The 26,668-nt window shown below is 40.1% G+C and overlaps 1 protein-coding gene across 1 annotated transcript; it reads left to right on the plus strand.

The window, feature by feature from the left end:
• Positions 1-7,680: 7,680 nt before the first annotated feature.
• rftn2 (raftlin family member 2) lies at positions 7,681-26,367 on the plus strand. The gene is made up of 9 exons (XM_053328827.1): positions 7,681-7,888; positions 19,956-20,136; positions 20,974-21,082; positions 22,247-22,421; positions 23,185-23,403; positions 24,351-24,457; positions 25,136-25,239; positions 25,350-25,431; positions 25,685-26,367. Exons 1-9 carry the CDS (start codon positions 7,750-7,752, stop codon positions 25,886-25,888), a joined length of 1,320 nt encoding a protein of 439 aa, XP_053184802.1. The 5' UTR covers positions 7,681-7,749; the 3' UTR covers positions 25,889-26,367.
• Positions 26,368-26,668: the final 301 nt, after the last annotated feature.

The following is a 26,668-nucleotide window of genomic DNA, read 5'->3' on the forward strand; positions in this document are numbered from 1 at the left end:
TAATCTACCATTACTCATGGAGACAGCTATAAAAAACATTTAGTTGTAAAACAGGCCGCAGTAATCTACTACCTGGGTGGCTAATCAACTCTTATCCCTTTGTTCCACGTACATTTGCACCAACTGACTGAATGTTAAGCCCTGCAATCATTACATTGTAATGGTTATAAATCATCACTCTGGTGATTATCAACAATGTCGACACTTGTTTCTTCAGTGAAAATCCTTGTGTTGGTTTCATATGAAATTTATGAAACATCTCTTCAGATTGAGATATTTTCTTATTATATCTACGCAGATCATCGCACTCCCTCCACACACACACACACACACACACACACACACACACACACACACACACACACACACACACACACACACACACACACACACACAATATGACTGTGTGTGTATATATAAGCATGCATACTGTGCATACTGCATGGACCAGGTGTTGGAGTGGGAGTAGCTACAGTTATGTGTCAACAGGATAGTCCATGGGGAATATTTGCATGTTTGCGCACAGATCTTATACGTATCCCGAAGTGTTTTGTAAATCTCCCTCCCTCCTGGGTCAAAGGGAGAGCAGCAACTCACACCTGCACTCTGAAGCACTCCCTGTTCACTAAACTGGTCTTTCAACAACACACAGGATGAAACACAAATCCTTCATTGTTCTGACCAGAGCTAATAGTATTTCTCATTGATTTTAATGTTATAATATATCTAATGACATATGCATTTTGCTTACTTTGAACAAAAATGTCAGAATTTGATTGAATAATGCCACAAGCTGCTTACAGTCAAAGCAGAGGTGAAGTGACATTCATCCAAAAGGCTTACTGATGGTTTCCATTAGATAACATATTAATATGCATGATAACAGGATCTATTGCATACTGTATGACAAAAGATAAAGGGACCTCAAAGTCAATGCAGGCTACCAGACTACATATCAATGTCAAAGTTTTAATAACCAAAAAACATTTATAGAGCATTTTCTCATTTAGATGAAAAGTGTTCACTGAGATGTGTCTCGGTGGTGGATGAAGTATTCAGTCAGCATCAGCACACTATGAAAAACACTCCATTACAGAATCAAAATCTGGTTTATTGACAAGCAGGTTTGCACATGCATGTAATTTGCCTCGGTGTTGCAGTGCATAACAATAACAATATGCAAGGTTAGAGAAAATACAAATAACTATACAACATAAGTAAATATACGACTGAATTCCCCACACTAAAAATGACACTCAATAAGAAGGAAGTACTATCAGCTTAAAATATTTAAATATTAAGACTAATAGGGCTGCTAAATATAGAAAAAATAGCCCCCATATGTGTTGTACTATTATATATTATTCAATCATTATTGATGGTGCATTAGTGTGTGAAATAGCAATTTACTGTTGTAATGGAGCTCATTTAATTACTTTAATTATTATAGCTATGAAATAAATGCAGTGGTGTAAAAAGTACAATATTCCTTTCTAAATTATAGTCAAGAAGTGTAAAGTAACAAGAAATGGAAATACTAAAGTACAGGTACACATTGTCTAAGTGACTACAGTATTTGTGTAAATGCAAATTCCATCACTGATGTGTCAAAATAAAAATAGGTTGACACCTGTAGGACACTGCAACACAGCAAAAACACACAATATCAGTCACCACTAGATGGCGCCATCAACAAACAAATCCACACAACCAACACAGGCAAACCCAGAGTGGACCATCCCTAGTACATTTATGTTGTATGATGCATGATGTCAGATGTATGTATAATGTATAGCTATAATATATTTGATAACCTACATTTAAAAGACTTCATCAGGGCTTCTTATGAGAAACAATCAGAAACAAACTGTCTTAAAAGCCCAATAGTTCTAAACTTGATTGACAACAGTAATTCATTAGACATTAAGTTTTCACTCAAGGTCCACTTACTAGCTTTCTTGTAGTGCTTTTACTGCATCTCATGGTCTTTATTGTCTGGTTTCAGTCATGGGCTTCATGGGGACAATCATCAGAGTGTGAGATGCAGTTGAAAGCTTCTGGAGAAAAAAGCTGGTAAGAGGACATTTAGTTAATTGGGTTGTTTTTTCTGTCAAGCTACATGATGACTTGTGGATGTCATAAATGTGACGACAGCATGGGAATCTTCATTTATAGGTGTGGTGGTTGGATATTTGGCTGGAGAGCAACTCAATGATTGATTTATTTTTCCCATTTGTGGCAAACTATTTATACAGTAGGCCTACTACATGTGCCCAAATATGATCATAGTGTGTTTATTTATTAGATTAATCCAAAAATGCAGACAAGGGGTCTGCCATTGAGTTCAACCACAGGCCAGTTTGTACAAGCTCTGTCATGGTTTTAATTCCCTTCCTGTGGGGGCAGTATTAGATGTATTGTTGTTATAGTCATTGAGATTTACACAAGCCTTGTACTTACTTTGTTATCTATGGTAGATTTATGAAAAGTACAAAGTTTGATATAAATTATGAATGTCAAACTTTCATCAGGGGGTTAAATATTTGTGCAGGAGGGGCACTATGCCCAATATTTGCCCACAATTGACAAGGGCTATCTAATTAAAATGCAAATAATTGTAAAATAATTTACAAAATTAACATGAATACATAATAATAAGATGCATGCAATATGTGAACACAATAAAACGAAATGAAAAAACAGTGAGATATTATAAATTCAAGCTGGGAGGAACACATTTCATTGTTAGAGGTCATCATAAGTGTTTAATGTACTGCTGTATAAACTGTTCAGTTCCTTCCCACACTGGTCTGTGTACAGTGAAGGAGGGCCCCGGGTTTCCTTCCCAGCGCTTCTTAGCCGGGTGGAGCTCCTGAATGATAGTGGTTTCCTGTTGGAGACTCTGCAAGTTAAACTATTTTCGAGTTATTTTTGAAGCAATCTTTCATCTCCAGCAAGCGTTGTGTGCATGGCCGGCATGTGTCTGTCTGGATCAGGCTGTGTGTTGGCTCTGTGGTTCAAAAAAATCAATTGTAGAGAAACTATTATTCACTTCCTCAACTTCTCACTGTGTGTCATTGTACATGAAGGCTGAACCATTTGTAAGTTATTTGTTGTTTGAATTTTTAATTGTAGAAGTCAGAATACTACATAAAAGAGCTACAGGTGTTTGTGGTGAACATCTGGATACAGTAGGTGGACTTAGTGTATGTAACAAAGAGATATAAATACACAGTTTATACACAGTAAATAATAAATATTTAGGGATTTCCACTGCTTTCTTCCTTTCCACTAATAATTCCCCTCATCCAGCCAGCTGCATCCTTCCTTCCACTCCTTCCTTCCATTCGTTCAGACAAAAGACTTGTTGAAGTGGCTGTCAACATTCTGCACACCATCAGACAGGAAAGCACACTGCACTCTCAAAGTATGATGTGGGACACAAATCAGTCACAACAGAATAATGCAAAAGAGGGGGTGTGTGGGGGGGGGCGGTTATTTATTGTTAAGCCTTCAAATGTAACTTTATCATTATGCATATCCACATGAATTAATATCCTGGCTATAAAAGATAACATCATGTGGTGTACAGGTCTGTGTCTCTGTGAACGATGAAAGCACGAGTTCAGGACCATTTATCTTGCTGAAGGCTTCGACGATGAGATCAGATGAGCAGTTAGTGGAGAGCTGAAATGGATCCAAGCGTATGTGTGTGTGTGTGTGTGTGTGTGTTTGTGTGTGTGTGTGTGTGTGTGTGTTTGTGTGTGTGTGTGTGTGTAAGACAGGCAGCACCTCGCAGTGGTTTTTGCATGAGGATATGCAGCTGGTGTAACTGGCTCAGAGCCTCAGCTGCCACTTTGAGTTTTGTTCCTGTACCACTTTGTGTGTGTGTGTGTGTATGCGTGAGTGTGTGTGTGTGTGTGTGTGTGTGTGTGTGTGTGTGTGTGTGTGTGTGTGTGTGTGTGTGAGTGCTTGTATTGCTATCTCTGTCAGTACATTTAGCCTATCATCTCTTCTTCATAGGGCAGTTTGAAGATTAACACTTGGACAAACTTTCTTAAAAGCCCAATAAGTAGTGCTAATAATGAATACAATGATAACGATAATAATAATAATAATAATAATAAAAGATATAAAAGATAACTTGTTAAAGTTCACTCATGTATAGTTGTATGGTGTGTATGGAGGGATGCTGTCAATCTAACATACTTGTGTTTTTTATTCCATGTACTCTCATGTCACCTGGTACTGTATTCACTTTAATGTAATGTAATGTATGTATAGATAGATCCTTTATTGTCATTGCACATAAGATACAATGACATTTCGTTTAGCATTCCCATCTCAGCAGCATACATACATATCTATATATGTTTCTAAAATACATGAATGGAAACAGCATTTCAGTTCAAAATGGAGGGAAGGTTAGAATTTAAATATATACTAGTTAATGAGAATCAGTTAATCCCATAGTAGTAAGTGTACAGAATCTACAACACAACCTCTGTTGACTGACAGTGTTAAATGTGAGACTACAGATTGATGCATTCTTTCTCTCTGGTAATGTTGTTGGCTTGGTTTGGAGGTTGAATGTGTTATCATGTTTCTCTGAATGAGCAATCTCTCCACCTACAGTATTCCATATGAACCAGGATTGAACCCATGGGGGCAGATGACATGGAAACTCTTTAAGATACATCACCATGCACTTACTGTGAACTGTGGCTGTTAAAGAAGCAAGCATGCCTCATAAGTGCAGATACAAAGCAGTACTTGCAAGCATTTTAGCCTTTGTACTAATAAGGAGTAGTATTTTATTGTGTTGTTAACATGACTTAGAACTACATTAACCTCTATGAAAGCTGTTTTATAAATAAAGTTTGATTGATTGATTGATTGATTAATTGATTGATTGATTGATTAATACAAACTGAAAAACCACTTAAATAAATGAGTTACTAACATTTAAAACAGCAGGCCTGGTGACTTATTAGAAAGATTTGTTACACTGCACACATTACATTACAAATAGACAACTGCTCAGTCAAAAAATTCAATTTCCATACTTGATACACAGTCTGTTATATATAATCTGTAATATATTGTTCAGATTGTAAAATACTTCAAAGGTAATTTGTGATTTTAGGCCATATAAAAATACTGTAAACCGGACATAAAACTTTTTAGGTTTATGATTTGTGAATGACATTTTTATCTCAATGAACACATTGGTAATTCTGTGTTTACTAGTGAAAAAGTTTCAGTACTAAATTCCTATGTTGATGACAATAAAACTTGGGTGGGAAACCAAGGAGAAAATGTGGTGGGAAAGACTTGTGATCTGGCCTTAGCTGTCAAACACATCAAAGGGGATCAACGCTTTTATGAGCGAGCACAATTTTACGTGCATATCTCCATCACTAATGAAGAACTATAGAAGGAGTGTGTACTCTGCAGCCTGCTGTGTTCCACTCTGTACTCTTAATGGTCACAGGCAGAAGTCAGTGAGTGTAGAGGTCAGAGGTCAGCTGGATGAAGGTGTGTGTGTGCAGGGTCACAGGTCTGACCTCACTGTTTGATGCCACATGTTCTGTTACCCAGCAGCACTGCTCCAGATGTTGTTACAGGTTCATTAGATAACATGAGAACATTAAGAGCCAGCAGTCAGAGTTTGAGTTACAAAGACCACAAATCAAGAAAGTAAATCCTTTACAGTCTGGCATGTACTTGCTGATGAATGGTCAATGATTGAATTACTCGCTGGTAATTATGTCAGTGGAGCACAGAGGGGGCAGATGGCTGATAACAAAACAGGGTAGGGGGCATGTAGAAGACTATTTTGAGATTGAAGTTCATCATTTTGTCCACAGTGAGGGTTCAGACTACATTTTAAGCAATCTGAAAGCTCTGTCTTGTAGAGGGGCAATGTGGTATAATCTCTATTTTGGTACATATTTCTTAATTACATTTATATTTAATCAAGTTACCTAAAACTGACACACAACCCTGAAGCAGGATTATATTACAGAATAGGTTGGGCACTGGGCCTCAGGGCAATATATAACAAAGCTGCTATTTGTAGTGTGCAGTGTACACTGTGCCTGATGGAGATTTAAAAGACAACAGCACACAGAGAGAGAGGGATGAACTGGGGCTTAGTCACTGCCCAAAGCTCACTTGGGGTGTTAATCCATCCTTCCACGCAGTACTGGACACATAATGTGACGTTCGACTGGTTTTAACTCATGATGTGTGACCAACCCTAATAATAGACCTAACTGTGGTGTCATCAAAATGGAAGAGAAACACGGATAAACACATGAAAAATGATCCAGGGATTCTCTGTAAAAGAATAGAAACTTCAGGTTAACATTTTTTCCCCTAAACGTCACAACATCAAGTATCTCAAAGTACTCAAATAAGTGATTTCAAAACAAAAATGCAAATTAATAGAATGATTAGAGTGAGCAGTGTGAAGTACAGCAGTTAACCCTAACCCTTAGTTAATTTATCAGTGGGTGTAATCTTCACAGCTGAGTAATTGTTTGAGTCATTCATCAAGTGAAAATACCCAGCATGGTCTCACAGTCTGAGGATTTACAGCTTTTATCTATTTCATGTAACTTTGCAATATTTAGGTCTTTGAAGTGCAGCATGGAAGATAACAGTAACAGCCTGACAGGCATTTGTCTTACATCTCTGAAATGTATTGAATTATATATAAAGCGATATAGTTGCAGCCCTGATCTCAAGCAATGCAGGATGAAAACTGTATTAATAATAATAATGGGATACAACAGAAAGAAATGTAGAATATGGATAAGAAATGCAGAAAAGGGTGTGATTTATCTATCTTATGTATGCTACCACACTTTGTAGCACATCAGTTTACTTTCACTATAATTACATCCATAAACTATGTAACACAATGAGAGAGTGTATAACTAATTTGGTCAAGAGTTTTATACACTTTTCTGCAGTCAAACATCAAAAAAACAAAAGTCTTATTAGATGGTAGACTGTGGGACAAAATCTTATCAAATCCCTGGCCTGGTCTAATTTGTGTCAGTTTAGGGGTTCCTGATGTGGAAAAGGTTTGAGAACCACTGGATTAGTCTATCAGTTGTTGCAGTTTTAATTTTCTGATTAGATCAATTTAATTAACCCCATTAACCCACACAGACTTCAAGTCACAGACAGAGATGAGATCAATACTAAGGCTGTAAAATAAATACATTAATAGGCTAATACACTAAAAAAAATGTAAACTAGACTACATAAAGCTGTTTGATCATCACACTAAATATGTGATGAGTACTCGACTGTTAGACGGGTGGTCCGGGTTTCAGTATCTTATTGAGAAACGTGGACAGGAAGCTGAGTGATCCTGTCCAGCTTCATTGTAGGGGAAACTTTTTCTCCAAAGAGCGCTCCTCCTCTCCACGCTGCAGACCTGCAGCCAGTCTGGCGGGACACTTTCTCAACAAGCAGCCGCCTCATGAACTAATCCTCCACCGCACTTTTTCTTCACAAACTGTTCGGCTCTCGTTGTTCCAGTTTGGGGCTGATTATCCGGCAGCACTCAGGAGGATTAACAGCGTGGACATAGGAGGGATGGAGCCCTCCCGTTAAAGTTAAAATCACGACAGAAGCTGAGTGTGTGAGTGTGTGTGTGTCTGTCTCTGTGTCTGCGGACTCCTCCGGTGCTCTTACCGCGCTGAGCGAGCGGCTGTCCCCGCCTTTGAGGCCATGGGCTGCGGCTTGCGGAAATTGGAAGACCCGGAGGATAGCAGCCCCGGGAAGATCTACTCCACCTTGAAGAGACCACAAGTGGAGACCAAAACAGAGACTGTGTACGAGTATGTGCTGCTCGACTTCAGTTTGGAAGGTAAGATGTGATGACAATGTGCTAGGTGCTGCCACCATGCTTTAACAAGAAAACAGTGATTAACTCCCTTCATACTAATCTGTCACATTCACTAAACCAATCCCAGAATTTTCAGTTTAATCAGTGCTGTGACATGTGTCGATTAATCGATTAGTTAATCATGATTTGGAAACTTATAACTAGTCAATCGTTTCACAAAAATAGTCCAGGAGAAATTTCATTTTCTGGTTCCAGGATGTTTGGATTTCATATCTGTGGGTTTTAGAGTGTGAGGCTGTGTGCAAATATATCATGGACATTTTCATTCATATTTTCCCCCATCTGACAAAACTATGAATTTATTGATGATTAGTCAGTTTCACTCCTAAAATCAAGCACTTTGGAGATTTCACCCTGGACTCTGGGAACTTGTTATTGACATAGGCTACTTCCCCCTATATTCTGAGATTTACAGATAAAACACTAATGAACATAATTATTAGTTGTAGAACTTGTATGCAGTCATCACTCACTTTGCCATTTGTCCAACAGGAAACTACTCTCACTAATATAGCTGCATTAACAATTAATCTGTTGATCATTTTCTTGATTAGTTGTTTGGTTTATAAATTGTGAGAAAATGGTGAAAAAAAAGGGTCCACAACCCAAAGATATTCAGTTTGTTATCATGGAGGAGTAAAGAAATCTAAAGAATACTCACATTTGAGAATCTTCAACCTGAACATGTGGCTCAAAAGATACATTTCATTGCAGCTCTAATCACAAATGAAACCATTATGGAGCAAAATGCATTATTATAAAGACGTAAGCCATTGAGTTGGTCCCTCTCAACAAATGATATATGTGTTGCTTTCTGTTGACTAAAAGCCTCCTGTATGTTTTGTCTATAAAGCTGTCTTCTTTATATTTGGCTTTGAAACAGCCCTAAATAGCAAACACCCTGTTTATGGTAGTTTTTATTTCAACCTCTTGTATCCGTTTATTATTCCCACAGGAGCTGTATCTTTCTGCTATGCTTGTAAAGTGCTTTAAAACTGACAGAGTGCAGTTATAGTAGTATCCACATCACTATGTTAATGGTAATGTGTATTTAAATGTAGTTAAGTTGCTCTTTCAGGTTGTTACACACCACACGTGTGTGACATTACCACATCTCCAGACCTCCAGACCTTTCCTAGCAACAGGGCCGTTCTTTCAGCCTATCTAGAAATAGGTCACACAAGGTTTTTTTTTTCCCTGCCTCCGCAAGTAGCCCCTCTACCCTTGGCACACACATGGACACACACACACACACACACACACACACCCCTTCCCATGTGGGAGGCATGCAGCAAAATGCGGTACCCTTCCAGAGAGAGACCCACCTGCTGTGATATGGAATCTAATTTGAACATGTGTGATAATCTCAGATGGCATAGGGGTTGCCATTTTTCAAGGATAATCCCTTCATCTGGTCCTCCGACTGGCTGTTTTGACTGTGACCTATTTGGAAGGAAATGGTGATTAAGTTCTGAATGGGAGCCCAGCATGTAAACAGCAGGCTTGCACAATAATGAATCATGGAGGGAAAGTGCTGCTTTCCAAATTAGGAGGGAAGTAAGGGAGTAGAGCACGGATACCACCTTCTAATGACTTTAGGGCCGTCCAGCATGCAGCTTGAACCCAGTCCCGTACCTCGTCCCATCATGTAGACTCAATGTAGACAATGAGGTTAGTTTGCTTGTGGTGGATATATACTGTCCATTTTATATACTTGATGCACTGTATCTCTTTAACCCTACTGTCAGTCTCATTACTGTGTCTGACCTGACATGTCTTTTGTCTGAAATACAGGAATCATATATACAATGAGCCTGGTATCCCATAATATTCTACACTATGACCATAAAAATATAATTTAAGCAAAACGCCTTAACTGGCACCATGTGTGTAGCTGTCCAGGAAAAATGACCAAATAGTCACTGAAAATGATTAAATATCATTACCAAGTTTTGAATGAGCACCAATTACATGCAGATTTCAGCACTGGAGGTTAATTCGTTACACTCGGGAACAGAATATGTGTCCTCAGATTGTGAAACAAAGAGTCATAAGAACCAAACATTTTATTTTGCCAGATTTCCCAGCTGGCATTTAGAAATGTTTCCCTCAGAGACGGACGAGGTAATTTACCCGGTTCCTTGGTGTTAACTTTTGAAATACGCAGCCGTATGTTTTCATAAGGACTTTGTAATACAGCTCTCTTTGCAAAAAAAAAAAAAACTTTTCAACACTTTAATGTAAACTTTGTGAAAATGTCAGCCTTTTTTTTGAATAGCTTTGTTGTCTCTTTCTCCATCTGTGCCAACAAAATGTTCTCCACTTTCTGCCATGATAAATGAGTAGGTGTTTCCCAGCATGCCGCTCTGTGCAGTCCACCCTAGAGATGCACTGATCCAACTGTTTCTGTCCTCAATACATCATCTTAGTGTTCTCTTTGCCTCAAATTTCTAGATCTAAATACTAATATGATTTTCATGTAACGTGAGCCCAGAGATTGTTGCACCACTAGGAACTGAGTTGACTGCCTGCTGGATGTAATTAATAGCCCAAACTCTGAATTGTATAATGAAATTGACAAAGAAACTGTATGTAGTGTGGATTAATCTCATCTAGCCCAATCCACTTAATAATATAAGTTATCAAACCTGTCCTGTGATCCCTGTTATAGCTCACATCAGTGAACAACAGTGAGTTTGATACATGGTATATGAAGCATTGGGCCTGAATTGTGCACATTTAATATCAACACAGAGAGCTTTCTTTCTGAATGACAGCATTCAGTCTTTCTGCATGTCTCCTACAAGCAACAAGTTCATGACCCATGACAGTAATGCTTCTCTGCAGCGTGCGGTTTTTTCTACTGGAAAGTTTTTTTCTGAAGTGCTCTGATTCTTTTGCGCCTGCCATCAGTAGGGAGTCATGGGTTCTGCTCTCAGACAGGCTTATAAATATAGTACTTCAAACTGCGTGTGCGTGAGTCATAGTCCCTGTTAAGACCCAGTGTCTAGATTATGTCTGAATCCACCTTACACAAACTGCGGTTTGCACAAGTAATCAGTAGACATCTCAAATGCTTCTACTTATTGCTTTCATGCTAATGCTAGATATTTATCTGTGGGAAACTGAATGCTGCTGAACAGTTGAGGATGAAGATTGTATCTCTGTCGGGTAACTGGGCTCATAGTTATACACTATACACCAATTGTTTGGCAGATTGACTGTGTCCAGCTGTGTTTGGGAGATTTGTCCCGTGCCAGGCATGCACTACAAATTTTGAGACTTTTCGCCTGCAAATGACCAAAACAGCATTCACTGGGCTTAAATCTGATCACTCGCATCCTTGACCAACTCCAGATGTGGCTAAAGTCATAAGATACTGATACATTCTCAGTATACATCTTTACAAGTGTGATTGGACCACTGAAACACACTATGGGATGGGGAGAGAAGAGAGATCTGACACAGTAAATTGATTTTTACTATGAGTTAGATGGTAAAATGCTGGTTTAACATGCAGTCTTTCTGTCTTCTTGGATCTGTGTGATCGTCACCGACATTGAACATGCGAGTGAGCAACTCTCTTAAGTGTGAATAATGGCTGGCACGGCTTGAGACACAACCACAGTGATTCCAATCTCTAGTAGTCATGTGCAGTCTGGTGATTGCTGGCACTCTCGCAGGCATTTTTGTCTTTATTTTATAAGACTATAAATTGTTTACTAAGCCCTGAGTTAATCACCTTATTTTATAATTAATCTTTCATTTAGACTGACTAAACCTATATAAATATTCCAACTACTTTTGGACCAAACTTTCACAAAAAGCCAATCTGTTCCACCAAAAATGTTTCCTTGGCCGTTAATCAGATTCAAGCCAAACTGCATTCTCATTTCAAAAGAGACTCCGCAGGGTTTCTTTCCAGTTGGAAACCATCTACATGATGAAGATGATAGTTGATGTGCTCCCAAATTCACTCAAGGTGGGTTTGACCTCCCAGACGGAGCCTGGCCAAAGAAATAAAAGCCCCGGAGTGGTTGAAAACAAGAGTGAAGCAAACAAGAAAGATGCTGAAGTTTTCTGAAATTGGTTTAATAGTAAAGAAATCTAAGCCAAATGGTACTGGTAGTGTTCCTTGCAGGATTTGTTAAAATGATTGGCTCAAGTGAAACGTGTGATGAAATTTGTAGGCATGACTGGATCGGTATGTCTTGATATCTTGAATATTTATCAAAGGCATTCATTATGATACTTCCCTGATTGGTGGAATCATTTTGTTAAAAGAGGAGTCAGTAGTCCTCAGCTTTGGAGCTTGTATTTTTTTGAGTGTTAATAACCAAATGCCTCAGTACATGACATACATTGCATTCTTGATGAGCACCTGGCTGGCAGATGCCTTACAGTTCAGAGAGGTCTGTAGACCTTGTTGCATACTTTGTTGAATTGTCTGTAGTTGTTAGGTTTAGGCAAGTTCCACCACCTGCAAGCCTAGTCCTCACGCTACAGCTCAGTTGATGTCCTCAGATGTGTTCTATAGTCCAATCAATAACCTAATCCAAAGATATTCAGTTTACCGTAATGTATAACACAAAAAAACTTAACCAACTAAACCAAATTATCGTATTTGATGTTTTCACGACATGAGAAACAGTAATCAAGTAGATCTGTGGAACAATCTGAAATGTGATGGTATAGTGGGACATTTGTGGGATTCTTATTAAGGATATGTTATGTTAGTGATGTATTAGGTCCTTTAGGTTGATGAATGAAAATTGTAGATGAAAATTTGTCCAACTTTGAACAGCAGATCAGTTAAGATATCTGGTTGATTTAGTTTGTTTGGCTTCTTCCTGTCAGTACCTACTGATTTGGATAATGTCACCATTGCATGATACTGCACATAAAGTAATGACACAACAGATTTTACAGATTGTCATTGAAAAACACCCACATTTAGTCAAAAGAGTAGATTTTGGCACAGACTTGATATCATTGCAAAGACATTTTTCACAACAGTTAAGAGAAAAAGAAAATAATGAGCCTCTACACTGTTGTGGGAGATCATCACCACCAAACCACCCTACTCCACCCTGATCTGGCCTTGCATCTCCTTGAAATGTAGCTTTTCTAGGACACACACTAGTGACTGTCACATACTTTACTCTCACTTTCATCTGCCTCTCTTCCTTTCACTCACTTGAACGTGGAAACACATACCCCAGCGCCCCCCCCTTCTGTATCTGCCAACTCTGTGCCCAGTAGCAGCAGCAATGCTCCCAGTCAGCTTGGCCTCATTTTACTCCAACTGAGAGGAAACTGGACTTGGAGCCTGGAGCCAAGGACAGCAAGCACATCAAAGTACCTAATGGCTAATACTTCCCCCGAGCTGATTACTGCTAGCTGTGTATGTGTGTATATGAGTGTGTATGATTCTGTTAGAGAGAGAAAGCATCCAGACTCTAAAGGGTTTTTATAGTTATTGATCTTTTTATTGCAAACAGCTCATTGTGTTCTTCACTTATAAGACTCACTCCAGTAAACAGCCACTGTATTCGACCACTTAGAAAGACTTACATCCACACTGTTCCAGGAATTTTTGAAATGTGTTTGCTTTTTTTGCGGTTTAATATAGTCTTTTACTTTATTTGTCTGTACTGTCAGATGACTTCGAAATAGTGATTTAATCTCAGGCCAAGCAGCTCCGAATTCTCTTTGACCCACTCATGTAGTTGTCCGACAACATAAACTGAACAAGGCTCAGTGAGTTTCCGGCCGTGTTCGAGGCTTTGCGAGGGTGTACTTTGACACAGCGGTCCTTTGAACCAAATACAGACATCAACATGCTAACATATTCAAATAGACAAAGCTGATATTGTGATGTTTAGCCAGTGTAATGTTCACCATGTTAGTTTAGCGGCACTAAACCCAAAGTACAGCTGAGGCTGATGGGAATGTCTGTAGTTTTTTAGTAAAGTAAATTGGGAGATCTATCCAAAAGTTGTCAAAATATTTAACTTCAGTCCACAAATGTCAACCTCATTTTGGCTTTCGACTCAAGGGATCACCAAAGTTATCTGTATTTATCCTCTTGGATCCATGAATGTCAGTCTAAAATTCGGTGGCAATCCATCTTTTAATCTTAGGTAGAGTAGACACATGTTGTTTAAACACATAAAGGCTTTTTAAAAATGACCCATCTTGACGTTTTTGTCTAAGTTTGCACGTCATGTCGCTCTACAAGTGAAATTTCTCTGAAGAAAATATAGCAAGTGACAAAGACTTTCAGTATGAACCTAGTCTAACGTGAGCAGTCGTCCTGACAGAAAAATTGCTTTGACCTGTTTCAAAGTCGCTGAAAGACTGGAAGTGGCCTATATGATGGGAATCACGGATGAAATGATGATGTGCTGGATGTGCAGTGATTGCAGGTCATGACTAGATGAATAGATGGCCGGATACAAAGGGATTTGCGGTTGGAGAGAAGGCTTAACCTGAAGTGACGTGTATTCAACACTGGTTTGGTGAACTATGGGAGAAATGAATGAAACATCAGTTGAAGAAACTGTGGGATGAATTGCAATCATCTCCTAATCCACAATGAGATAGTGATTGATTTGTTCTAAGACTGTTTGACCTAACAAGGCCTCTGTTCCAATTGTAAAAAGATATCTATCTGACTGCCCTTCCTCTTTTTTATTTCCAGGGATGAGTGCAATTTTCTGTAATCTCTTATCTAATCTGGGAATCTAATGGCGCATGCTGGATTATCTCAGATTAAAGTCAGTATTTTGATTATTAAATTTGGAGGAGAAAGAAAGGAGAGAAGGGCAGAGCAGACCTGGAAACTCACAGTAATAGCTTTCCTTGGAGCTGATCTCAGAGTCGGTCTGACTTCAGAGGAATCTTGATTGGCATGATGTGTCTAATGTAATATAATGATTTTTAGATGGCCACATTAGAGAGTAAATCCCTTCACTAATCATATTAGGATTAGTTTTTCTTCTTCTTCTGTTTAACTTTGTGTGTCTTTTCAGGCATTTTTGTGACTTTATCATGTGTGTGACTTTATCAAGCCATACTAAAGGCATACTCTATGGATGGGATTGTTGATCGTTCCTCCACTATGGTTCAGACTGAAATATCTCAAGGTCTGAATGGATTTCCATACAATTTTGTATTTTGTGATTCCCTGACTTTTCCTGTAGTGCAACTGTGAGGTTGACATTTTTTACGGATTTTATGGAAATTTGTCAACAACTGATTGATTTCCATGGTGTTTGGTACCAATAATAATATCCCCCTAACAACCTTATGATCCCTTGACTTTTTCTATAGTCTATTGGTGAACTTTTTGGTTGACACAACTTTTCATCTAGTACCAGGTGAAGATTTAAATTTGAAAAAAGATTTTATTTATGACCAAATACCGACAAAAGTAATGCCATTCCCATCAGCTCCAGCCGTATTTCGTGTTTAATGCTAATTAGCAAATGTTAGCAAACTAAGACGGTGAACATTGTCATTATTATATTGCCACACCCATAAATTGACTTGCCAATATATTACTTTATTGCACATATATTGGTATTGGTGTACATGTTGGCCGAGGTACTTTAGAAACAGTGTCACCATTACATAGCGGTTAATTAGCTGTTAGCTTAGGTTTGTGGGTTTGTGTATTGTAGTATGCTAGCATGGCTGTAGAGTGTTTTTTTTTTCTTTTTACTGTCACTCTTGTTTCCTTTTACTGCTTGTTGCCGGGCAGTTTTCTCTATTTTCACACCTTCTCAAGCTCTTCCATTCACATGTTGGCTCATAAAATCCATCTTGTAACCCCATTTTCTCAGCTCTGTCACCCCTCTCTGTGCCCTAAGTTGTTGCTCAACTCCTCTTGATCCCCCCCAAACATCCCCCCTTCCCTTCACCCTGCCAATTCCAACCTCTTGTTACCCCTCTACTTCTTTTCCCCCCTTTTTATTTATCCCATTTGCTAGTCCTCCTCCTTCTTCCTCTCCTCCTACTCCTCTCTTTTTTTTCCTCTCACACAGCACTGAACAGAGGCCTCAGTGTGCTGGTTGACGGGGCGAGTGGCAGCAGGATGGGAGGGGGTGTGAGGACTGAAAGCAGGGTAGGAGACAAGCAAAAAGGCTGCAACAAAAGCCTTGGTTAGAGGTGTGTGTGTTTGTGTGTGTGTGTGTGTGTTCGTGTGTGTGTGTGTATGTGTGTGTGCATGACATCATGGTCCTCCTGGGAGCCATTAGCTGCAGCCGTAGTTGCCTGTTTTTTGTGACGTGACCCTCCAGACACTGCTAGTGATCCATGTTTAACCTAACTGGCCTTGTTTCGCGCTCTAATGGAAAGAGAGTCATCTTTAAAGTTGCATGTCCACACTGAAGCACATATAGAGCTGCTCTGGTTCTTGTTTTTGCCACAGTGAGCATCAACTTTGCTGGGGTTTTTGTTTGTTTTTGGTGAGGTTTTTTTTTACGTCCACCAGTCGCAACATGTAAGCCGGTGATGCATTTAAATTCACCTCAAGTGTTTGGAGAGGGGTTCAGAGCAGCAGGAATGCCAGTAAACTGTAGTTGTGTTTGTCCGGCCGCTGCTTTAATGGTTTCTGGTGGTCTTTAGTCTGATAATGGAGCCAGCCAGACTACCCATTCAGAGACTGCAGTCATCTCAGCTGTGTACTGGTCTCCCTGTTCGCTGGGGTGTTTGTCCGTGAGAATATGGGGGGTTGTAGAAGGAATGCTCTCTCTCTCTCTCTCTCTCTCTCTCTCTCTCTCTCTCTCTCTCTCTCTCTCTCACTCTCTCTCTCTCTCTCTCTCTCTCTCTCTCTCTCTCTCTCTCTCCTTCCCAAATTTTCTTCCTGTTAATCTTCTAGCATCCAAAGTGCACAAATTAGTGTGCTTGAAACTTTAAATGCACCAGATGTACTCTGTGTGTGTGTGTGCATGTGCATGTGTGAAGCCAGACCTCTCTGTGAACAGCCACTCTTTGTGGACACAGGAAGTATGGCGATGGTCACAGGGATTTCCAGCCAGGGTTGTTAGAAAAACAACACCAGCCTCAACCAGCACACAAGCAACTCCTTAACTGGTATAAAAAGTTAAGTTACTCGCCATTACACTGTGAGGAAGTGGATGACGTAAACAGAAACAACAATACTATACTTTCTAATGCTTTAAGAAAGTGTTTGTATTTCCTTCAAGCATGCAAAGTTCTCTAAAGGTGTATGTTTAAGTTAATACTTAACTTTGCATGTGCATTTTTCACAATTTTTGCCATTTTACACATCAAATAATCAGTTGATGGAGAAAATAATTAGCATATCCAACTATACAGGAAGGAATCTCTGCATGTCTGTCTGTATGTATTTATGGTTGTGTGTCCTTCACGTATCTCAACACGTATCTGATTGACTTGACACTTTTGCTGAGGATCTGACTGGTGAAGTTTCTGTCTGGATTCAAACCATTTAATTTATTAATTTTTTATCGTTTTAATTAATACATTTGTCAGCTGATACATGCAGTTCTCCAGAACTAATACGCAGTTAAAGCATTAGTTAATTATAATAACACCTATCATTAGTTCCAGCCCTAGTGAAAGAATATTCTAACTTTGTCAAGTGAGTCAGACTCACGGTTACCAAGTTGTAGCAATTTAAATTTAGTACGTGGAGTTAACATAAGCATATGTCTTCTAAATGTGGTTGCATTTGCACCATATGGTGGAGATTGGAAGTTGACAAAACTGTCTACTACATGGACGAAAATCTATATGTCTCACACCCAGTATGTAACACATACAAGGAATTTGATTTGGTGTGTACACACATTTATAACATATTACACAAATCCTACACTAATATTCAAGTTGTATCTTTAGAAATCCAGATAAAAATATGACTTTTGCTTTTACACTTGGATGGCTTACACTTCGGGATTATGAGAAGTTCTAAATGGCCACATGGTGGCACTATTCATGTCTTAGCCATCAACTTTTAAAAAACTCAAACATATGGATTGTGACATGTCAAATTTAATTGAAATATATTTTTATTGAGATGTCATGTTAACTAACAAAAAATAGTCTTGTTGGCAATAAAAATACCAAAAACACTAAATAAAACATTTTGGGGTTTTGAACAGACAAAACAAGCTACTTAAAGATGTCACTCTGGAAAACTGTAGGCATATCTCACTATTTTCTGACATTTCATACACTAAATAATCAAAATGTTGAATCCATAATGAAACTGATGCCAGTCTCAGAGCTGCACCTTTAACAAGGCAGAGAACTGATCTCACCACATCACCCGCCACAGCTGGAGAAGCGGCACTTAAAAATACACATGTAGCTGGTGTGTGTGTGTATATATAGAACCTTTACGTAAAAGGCGTGGTGATGTGGTGTTTCCCCCAACATGCCTGGGTTGGTGGTTGTTTTTATGGCTAACACAGCACAGACAGACCTTACATCAGCATTTGAGGCCATCAGACGATGCTTTGGAAACACAGTTGGACACAGGAAATGAGAAAACTCATACCACTTAAAGTGACTCGGACATTCATATTGAAAGAGGCTTGATGTTATGTCGGTGGCAACATGTCAATTTCACACACTAATGGATTTATATAGTGTGTGTGCTTGTAAATGTGTGGGTGCTTCAAACGAATTGTTCCTTAAGTGACATTTCACTAAAAATAGCACTTTCTATAATGCTGGGATGACATTTTCCCAGCTTGAAGTAAAAAAAATGGTACGTGCCGTCATCATCATCTGCATTCCTATCTGACTGACCCTGTGCATTTCACATACGCACACACACACACACACACATACACACACAGTGATGTTAAAGTCATTATACAGAAAGGAAAAAGAAACTTTCCCAGACTGCGTGCCTGATTTCCTATTAACAAGAGCCTGTAGGTTTTCATTATGGTTCTCATTGAACTGCACACACTGTATCTGAGGTCACGTTTAAAAAAAAAACAACATTTTTCCTCGCTCTTTTGGGCCTCCTGCCATGTTACACAGACAGCTCAAGGATCACTGTTAGTCACGTAGCAATTATGAGCCAAGATCAGTGTCAACATTTTGTTTTATGTGTCTATAATTACCTAAAACATTTTTCTTGAAATTAGAACTTCTCTTCAACAAACTGTTCCATTTATAAAGCAGAGTCCATATTAATTCATTCACAAATTATTATTGTAAGCTCTTTTCTTCCTATATGTTAAATTGTGTGCTTGTTTGCAGACAGATGTCACATTGAAATGATTGGAAATGGCTGAATTTAGCACTGCCTATTTTTTTTACTCACAATTAATATTTCCCGGAAAACTTCCTTTGAAAATAACCAGGAAAGATGTGGAAAATAAAGCCTCACCAAAAAGGTCTCTTACATCAGCTGCACTCATCAGATGATGACTGTAATGTGAGATTGTGGTTTGTTCCAACAAAAAGTCCCTTTTCACCCAAAAAAATGTATTTCTCTTCTTGTTACTTCAGTTAGATGTTTGAGCTTCACTGTGCAGAATGATGTATGTGCAGAGTTTTCACCCAGTGCTCACCCAAAATCTGAATTGAAGGCTTTGGACTTTTATTGTCTGGAGGGGGATGAATTATTTTGGGGTGTCAGTGTGGACAGGAGTGCTTTTAGAAAATGATATGAAACTGAAACATGAGGGTACTTTCCAACTCACCCACATGGGGAAGGTCAGTGGACATGTGGCTTTAAAGAGCAGGTTGCAGGTTGGAGACCCCAATTAATCAATGTATAGGACAATGATATAGGAACTAGATTTTCATAAAATTCTACTTATACGCTACAATTACTTCTGGATGTGTTTTTGTGAGCGAATTTGACTTCTACATCTAAAAAAAGCTCAACCGAAAAGTGCTGTCAAATTGAGCAATAGCAAATAAATGGATCTCAATGCTAGTGTTTAACAAGCGTTGGCCTTTACAAAGCCGCTACAATACATCTCATTCATTTTCCATCTCTCCACCCGTGCAGGTAGCCGCCCCACGGTGCAGTATGTGGCTTCGCTGTCTGAGCTGCCCCAAGCCCTGCAGCCCTACTACACCCAAGGCTACGTCCTGACCGCCCTGCACCCCATCATCTTGTCTGTGGGGCGCACCCGCTCGCTGCCCTTCAGCCTGCTCTACCGCGCCATCCTGGCCCGACCCAAACCCAGGTAAATGAATCCTCAGTGTTTGTACAGTATATACAAGCTGTCTCTCTCTGCCACACATGCTTTCCCACTGTTGCCACACACCCACTGTCACACTGTCTAGTAAATAGATGAATGATGGATGAAGTCAGCTGCATATTTCATGTACGGCTCCGGTATGAGGTCAGACTGGCGTGCCTTCATGAGGATGTGGAGGAGGGGGAGGGGGGGGGAGTTGACTCTTGTAGACTGTGTTTTGGTTTGATTCGGTCATGTGTCTAAGGCAAATAGCAGGATTTCTATTGGCTAGCAATCCACCCAACAACAGGGTACCCACAGCAACCAATGGAGATGAAGTATCTCTAATCTCTGAGGTTTGATAAGGTAGGATAGAGTAGCTATGATAGTATTTTTTAATTTAGAAGATAAGTATAGCAGTAGAGTAGTTAATGATTGATGATCTGCATACTCCTGACTGTTTTCTTTTGTCATACTTTTATATTGAAAAGGTTGATAGCATGATCATGTGATCTGTCTTCGTTAAAACTGCCTAAATTGCTGTTTACCCTTTAGTTTTAATTGCGTCCACAGTCGCCATCTCCAGCTGAGGCTATGAATGATTTATGTGTTTGTGTCTGCAGCTCTGTGACAATTAACAGTGAACCATGAACCCTGCAGCTGGACAGGTTCAATAGGTTTCTCACCCAGAAACTCCTCGATGTTACTGTTGAACAGGTTTCGCTGGACCTCACATTTAATAGATGTTTGTGTGTGTGTGTGTGTGTGTGTGTGTGTGTGTGTGTGTGTGTCTGTGTGTGTGTGTGTGTCTGTGTCTGTGTCTGTGTCTGTGTGTGTTTTCAGTAAGCAGAAGGCGTCCATGTGTCACAGTGTGCCGGTATTGAGGGTGGAGGAGTGGCCGTTACCCGGAGATTCACTGACTGGTGACACTGTCAGAGCGCTCATCGACAGGGTCAGTCACACACACACACACACACACACAAACACACACACATTTACTGCAACCTACAGTAGCAGCCCCACAAATACATGAATACATGAATCCTGAAATGTGACTCTAGTCCACAGTGTTAGTGACAAAATGCTCTGACAATAGATAATATTCAGGCAAATTATGATATTTACAGGCATAAAATGAAAGTTTGGTAATACTTCTCCATAATTTCCTAGAAAGGAATTTATGTAACTCTGAATTACAGAGATGGATCATGGAAAGAACTATGTCATCTCTCACTAATTATGGAGGCTGTGTTCTCTCTTTCAATTGTTCCAATGAACTGCAAGTGTAACCTGGTGAGTGTTGTAGCACTTCTTTCAATGAAGTTCAACAAGTGCTTATAAGCTCACTAAACAGCTCACTAAACTTTAATAAATGTCAGAGAATTTCACAGTATGAAGTACAAAATGACATAGTTCTTTTCAGAAAACTTCCGTGACCCATAAAATAAAGTGTTATCTAAAATGTCACCACACTTTAAGACTTTTACTCAGTAAAGCTCTTGGAAAGTGATTCTCAGCACTGAAAAAGCTTGATTCACTGGATTAAAGATAAAGACGATGATATATTGGAACAGAATAGCAGCATTCTGCAACTCAATATGAAAAACTTAAAGCTGTCATCCATTTTTTTAAATTCTTTTGGTAAACCTGATGATGTTTTGCTTGTTTATGTATTTTGGGAGAGTGGATGATGCATCTCATGCCTTTATAAGAGTGAGACTGTAGAGAGATGACAGGAAATGGGGGAGGGGGGGGGGTGACATACAGCTAAGATCCAGAAATATTTGAACTGATGACTTTATCCGTCGCATAGTTTTAAAACGGATATCTAGGATGTTTTTTAGTTCATAAATCATGTATATGTGTCATATGTGAGTTGGAGTATCATAAAACACATAAGCAAGCACATTCACTGTGGTTGAAGATGTGGTTTGTCTTCAGAGGAGTAAAGAAGTGCTGCTTGCATCATAACGTCTCTTGCACATAACAGACAAGTTACGAAAAGTATTGCAGGCTAAAAAAGTGATGAAGTGTTGAGCGTGGCTGTTTTTGTGATGCTGAGCTACATTAGAGGTTCACATTGGAGGCTGACTTTGGGTTTCGTGCGTCTCGACAGGTGAACAGCAGCGCTCGGGGCGGCGTTCGATTCGTCGGCTCCGTCCTCCAGCAGGTGAGCGGGATCAGTAACGGGAGAGTGCACAGTCCGAAGAGGGGCTGTCGCTCCCCTCCGCAAACCCCTCCCCGCACCCCACCTGGAGAAAGAGAGCTGGAGGAGAACACCTACAGCCCCGGTGAGAAAGACTTTGAACTCTCCTGTGTTTCAGTTCCATTTTGTGTTGTGTAATGGCAGAGGTTCATAAAGATACAGTAGTTTCCTCTGTTTCTTTACACAAATGAGGGAGGGGCATTTCACTATCATTGTCCTGATAATGTCCCACAAATAAAACTTGAGTTGACATTATCTTGTTTACTTTCAGACATCCGGACTCTGAGCAAACCAGAAGATGTCAAACTTACTTTAAAAAAAACTTCATTCTTGTCATTTCTATTTTGATGAAGTGATTTTAGTGTAATTACACTAAATAAACATTTGCCATCAAGGTTGACAACCACTGCATTTTACATCATATGCCACACAGTTGAATTTTGCTCTCACCTACAGCTGAAGTCCATGTTTTGTGGTAGTCAAGTCAATTATATGTACCTGTGTATACCTAAAAGTACTGTACAATCTGGATAACATATGACACCATCTGTCTTTTGACCTTTTGACCTGCACAGTTCTCCATGCTGAGTTCAGTGTTAATACCTCAGATTTGAGGCCACAGTCAACCAGCTGTGACTTCACCTACTCACACAGGATTAATTTTTCACCCAAAATATTTCATTTTCTACCCCGAGATTAAAAGCCCTTCTGCTTTGACACGTAATTTGAGGCAATCTAAATTTAATTCATGACCTCGTACTTTATCGCTGACTAATGTAATGAATGACCCTGTCCGTCAAACCTGACCTTATTCTTTTCTCTCGTCTTTATTCTCTCCCTCCTTGCAGATCTGAGGTTGCTGGTTTTCTTCCACTCCTGGGCTCCGGGCTGCGCTCCTCTGGACTCGTTGGCCTGTCAGTACCATCAGGGGGCGCTCTCCATGCGCGTCTCCAGGAAGGGCCAGGTGGTCAGTGCCCTGGAGGCCGACTGGCTGGAGCTGACTGCCGCTTACTACCGCAAAGGCTGGTCCCTGGTGGACTCCTTCGTGTACTGGGACACTCCGAGAGGTTAGTTTACCATCGGACAGACCGTCTGAAAGCACAACCCTAACCCCAACCCCAACCCCAACCCCAACCCCAACCCCAACCCTAACCCTAACCCAACCCTAACCTAACTCTTACATACACCTGTATTTATGTCTCTGGTCACCTGTCTGTCCCTTTTAGCTCTCCTTGTAGCTAAACTTGCATTTCTAACATCCCGTTCCCTTGTTTTCTTATTAATCATTTCTTACCCGGTAATCCACTCCTCTCAGCTGGTACGGTTGCGATGTTGGGTGTGCAGATTCTCGCAAAAATATCCAGCAGCTTTTAAAATGATCAAAGTGGCTTCAGTCCTGTCTGGAAAGATCTGGAACATCAGAGGTCAATTATCTTGAGTATCTTGTAATCTGAACTCAGCCTTCAGAGAAGTATTTACAATGTTTGTGGGAAATCTACTGATGTTATTCATCGTTCTTCCTCTGCTGCTCTTTGCATTATTTTTATTTTTTTATTATAAAACTCAAGAAAAAAGATTCACTCATAAAAAAATAAAAAAAGTCAGTTGCTTCCTGTTATGTCTATCGCCCTCCCACCCCCTTTCCACCCTCCGCCCTCTCTTCCACTGCATCTATATTTGGTCTTCCTGACCTTGGAGACCTCACTTCCTGTTCCTCTGCTAGATCATCTGTAGACCTCTGAGGCCTGGAAATAAAAGGAACATACACACACACACACACTCTCACACACACACTCTCTCACACACACACACACACACACACACACACACACACACACACACACACACACACACGCAGAGCCTAACCTATTTCTAATAACTAGGCCACTATCTCATTCACTTGCTCCTAATAAAGATTTCTCAGTTACTACCTCGGTGTGACAAACGTTGAGTAATTATCCTGCGTTCCTTTCTGTGAACTATATAATCATGACAACCTCTTGTGTGTTTCCAGGCGAGCCGGTGCCCAGGTCGCTGGAGGGATTGTTTGTCTACGAAGAGAGAAGCACCTCTCCTCCCGCCAACGACACCATCGTCGTAGAGCAGTGGACAGTCATCGAGGTCGGCTGGAGATTCTCCTTAATAACTCTTGTGCATGACCTCATTCCGACCACATAAAAGTGCCTAATTGAGCAAGGCAGGGAGATTTATGCAAGGATAGCTTGTTGTAAATTAAAGGGCTAGTTCAATTAAATTACTGTATGTTCTCAATTATCCATAGATGCAGATGTTTTGGTCCCTCAAGGGTGGTTTTGTTAAATTAAAATGAGTCTTTTTCTTTGTAGAGAGAAAGTAGAAATGGAGGATGTGTTTTTCCATAGTTGGAAGACTTGACAGCTCCAGTTTTCTGAAAACAATAAACCCTTTTTGTAATTAGAGGGTCTGTTCACCCAAATCTCAGAAACATCCTCATTACCGCTAATAGTGTATAGCTGTGCAGTCATGCAAGTACTGTCGTTTCGTTTATTAAAACTGGTGTGACCGATCCTGCAAGGGCATCAACTTTTATTGCAGACAGAAGTAATCTGGAAATCTTACCAAACTCAACACGATCTGCATGATTAGACACCTGCAGAGGTAACTGTGGGTAATAGTTTAGCGCAACTCCTAAGGTAAAGGCCAAAAAACGAAACTTTAATCCCCATGTATTTACTTCTAGATTTGTAAGTAGTCATGTTATGTTTTTCTGTTGCTGATATATCTGTACGTGACTCTGTTTGCATATGTGTGTATATCCAGGGCTCCAATGTAAAAACAGACTACGGACCCCTCCTTCACACTCTGGCTGAGTTTGGATGGCTGCTCACCTGTGTGCTGCCCACGCCCATCATCCGACACGACAGGTGGGCACCAAACGCTCTGCATACATGAAAATGACACAGACATGTATGTGATTAGTTTGTATGGTCTATAAGCTAACCATTCTTCCGTGTGTGTGTGTGTGTGTGTGTAGTGATGGTAACCTGGCCACCAAACAGGTTGTGTTTCTCCAGAGGCCCGTCAGAAGTCAGGCAGGGGCTCAACCGAGGAACAAGGTGAGATGAGAGGAGACTAACAGTTGCACCTCACATTTAGTGGGGAAAAGCTATTTACTGTATTTGACGTGTCTACACTGCACCCTGGTGTACAAAAATTAAAACTGCACTTCAATTTGAAGGTAAACACAAAAGAAAATGCAACCACAGTAACCGGTTTCAATGTCCCAATCCTGTTTGAGATAAATAAAAACCTTTACTGCTGTCATGATGTGATGATTTGAATCTCACTCCTGTCCCTCCTCGTCTCCAGTCTCTCTCCGTGCACAGCGACGTGTCCAGCCGCTCTGTGAGCCGTGCGGTCAGCAGCTCCGTCCCTCCAGAGGAGCTCTCTCCCTCTGCCGGAGGCATCGGGGGCTTCCCGGTGTTCGGAGGGGGTTACCCCAGCACCCTGTCCCACCTTGAGGAAGGCGGTTTCGAGCAGGAAGAGGGGAAGGCCGAGGTCACGTGCATGTGAACAGGGAAAACCGAACGGATGCAAGCTTTCTCTCGGGACTGAAGTTCAGGATGTAGACATTGTTAGAATACTGGGGGAGAGTATCTGAATGAAGACCCTGCGTTCCTCCTCACAGCGGGACAACAGACTCTGTCATTCGCCATCATGTTCACAACCTCTTTTTTTTTTTTAACAGAGACTTTAATGTAGAAGAACTCAGCACTTTTTCATGTTTTTAATGAAGCCATTATGAGAATGAGGTATTATTTACAGGCGGATCTGTGTTCAAACGTTTATATAGATGTATGGGGGAGAGAAACAAGTCCACAGTGGACATTTTACACATATTTAAATGCATATTTTTAGGTGATTACCAACTTTTCATCAGAAACGGTGCTCATGGGACAACTGTTACAGCAATATAAAGCACAAGCACACATTTCTGCACTGGTGATAGAATTATTTTTGAAACACCCACCCTAAAATTTAATTTCCTCACAGATTGACACTTTTTTTGTTGGTCATAAGAAAAGTCACCTTCACTTCTCCTCAAGCCTTTTCTTGATCCTTTTAACATGTTCCTGCATATTTTTTTTAACTCACCTTCAGTCGGTGCTTTGTCCCCACCGCTCTTCCTCTCATCTATAGACTGAGGTAGGATGTGAATATCAATTAGGGAGGTTGTCATCGTTTTCGGTGAAGGTGCTGACTGACCAGAGGAGTACATTTGTCCACATACAGTATTGTTGTAAACTGTCATTTGCAACATTTAGTTTCAATTATCTTTTTAAAAACTATAAA

The sequence above is a fragment of the Scomber japonicus genome, chromosome 11, assembly GCF_027409825.1.
Source record: "Scomber japonicus isolate fScoJap1 chromosome 11, fScoJap1.pri, whole genome shotgun sequence".
NCBI classification, from domain to species: domain Eukaryota; kingdom Metazoa; phylum Chordata; class Actinopteri; order Scombriformes; family Scombridae; genus Scomber; species Scomber japonicus.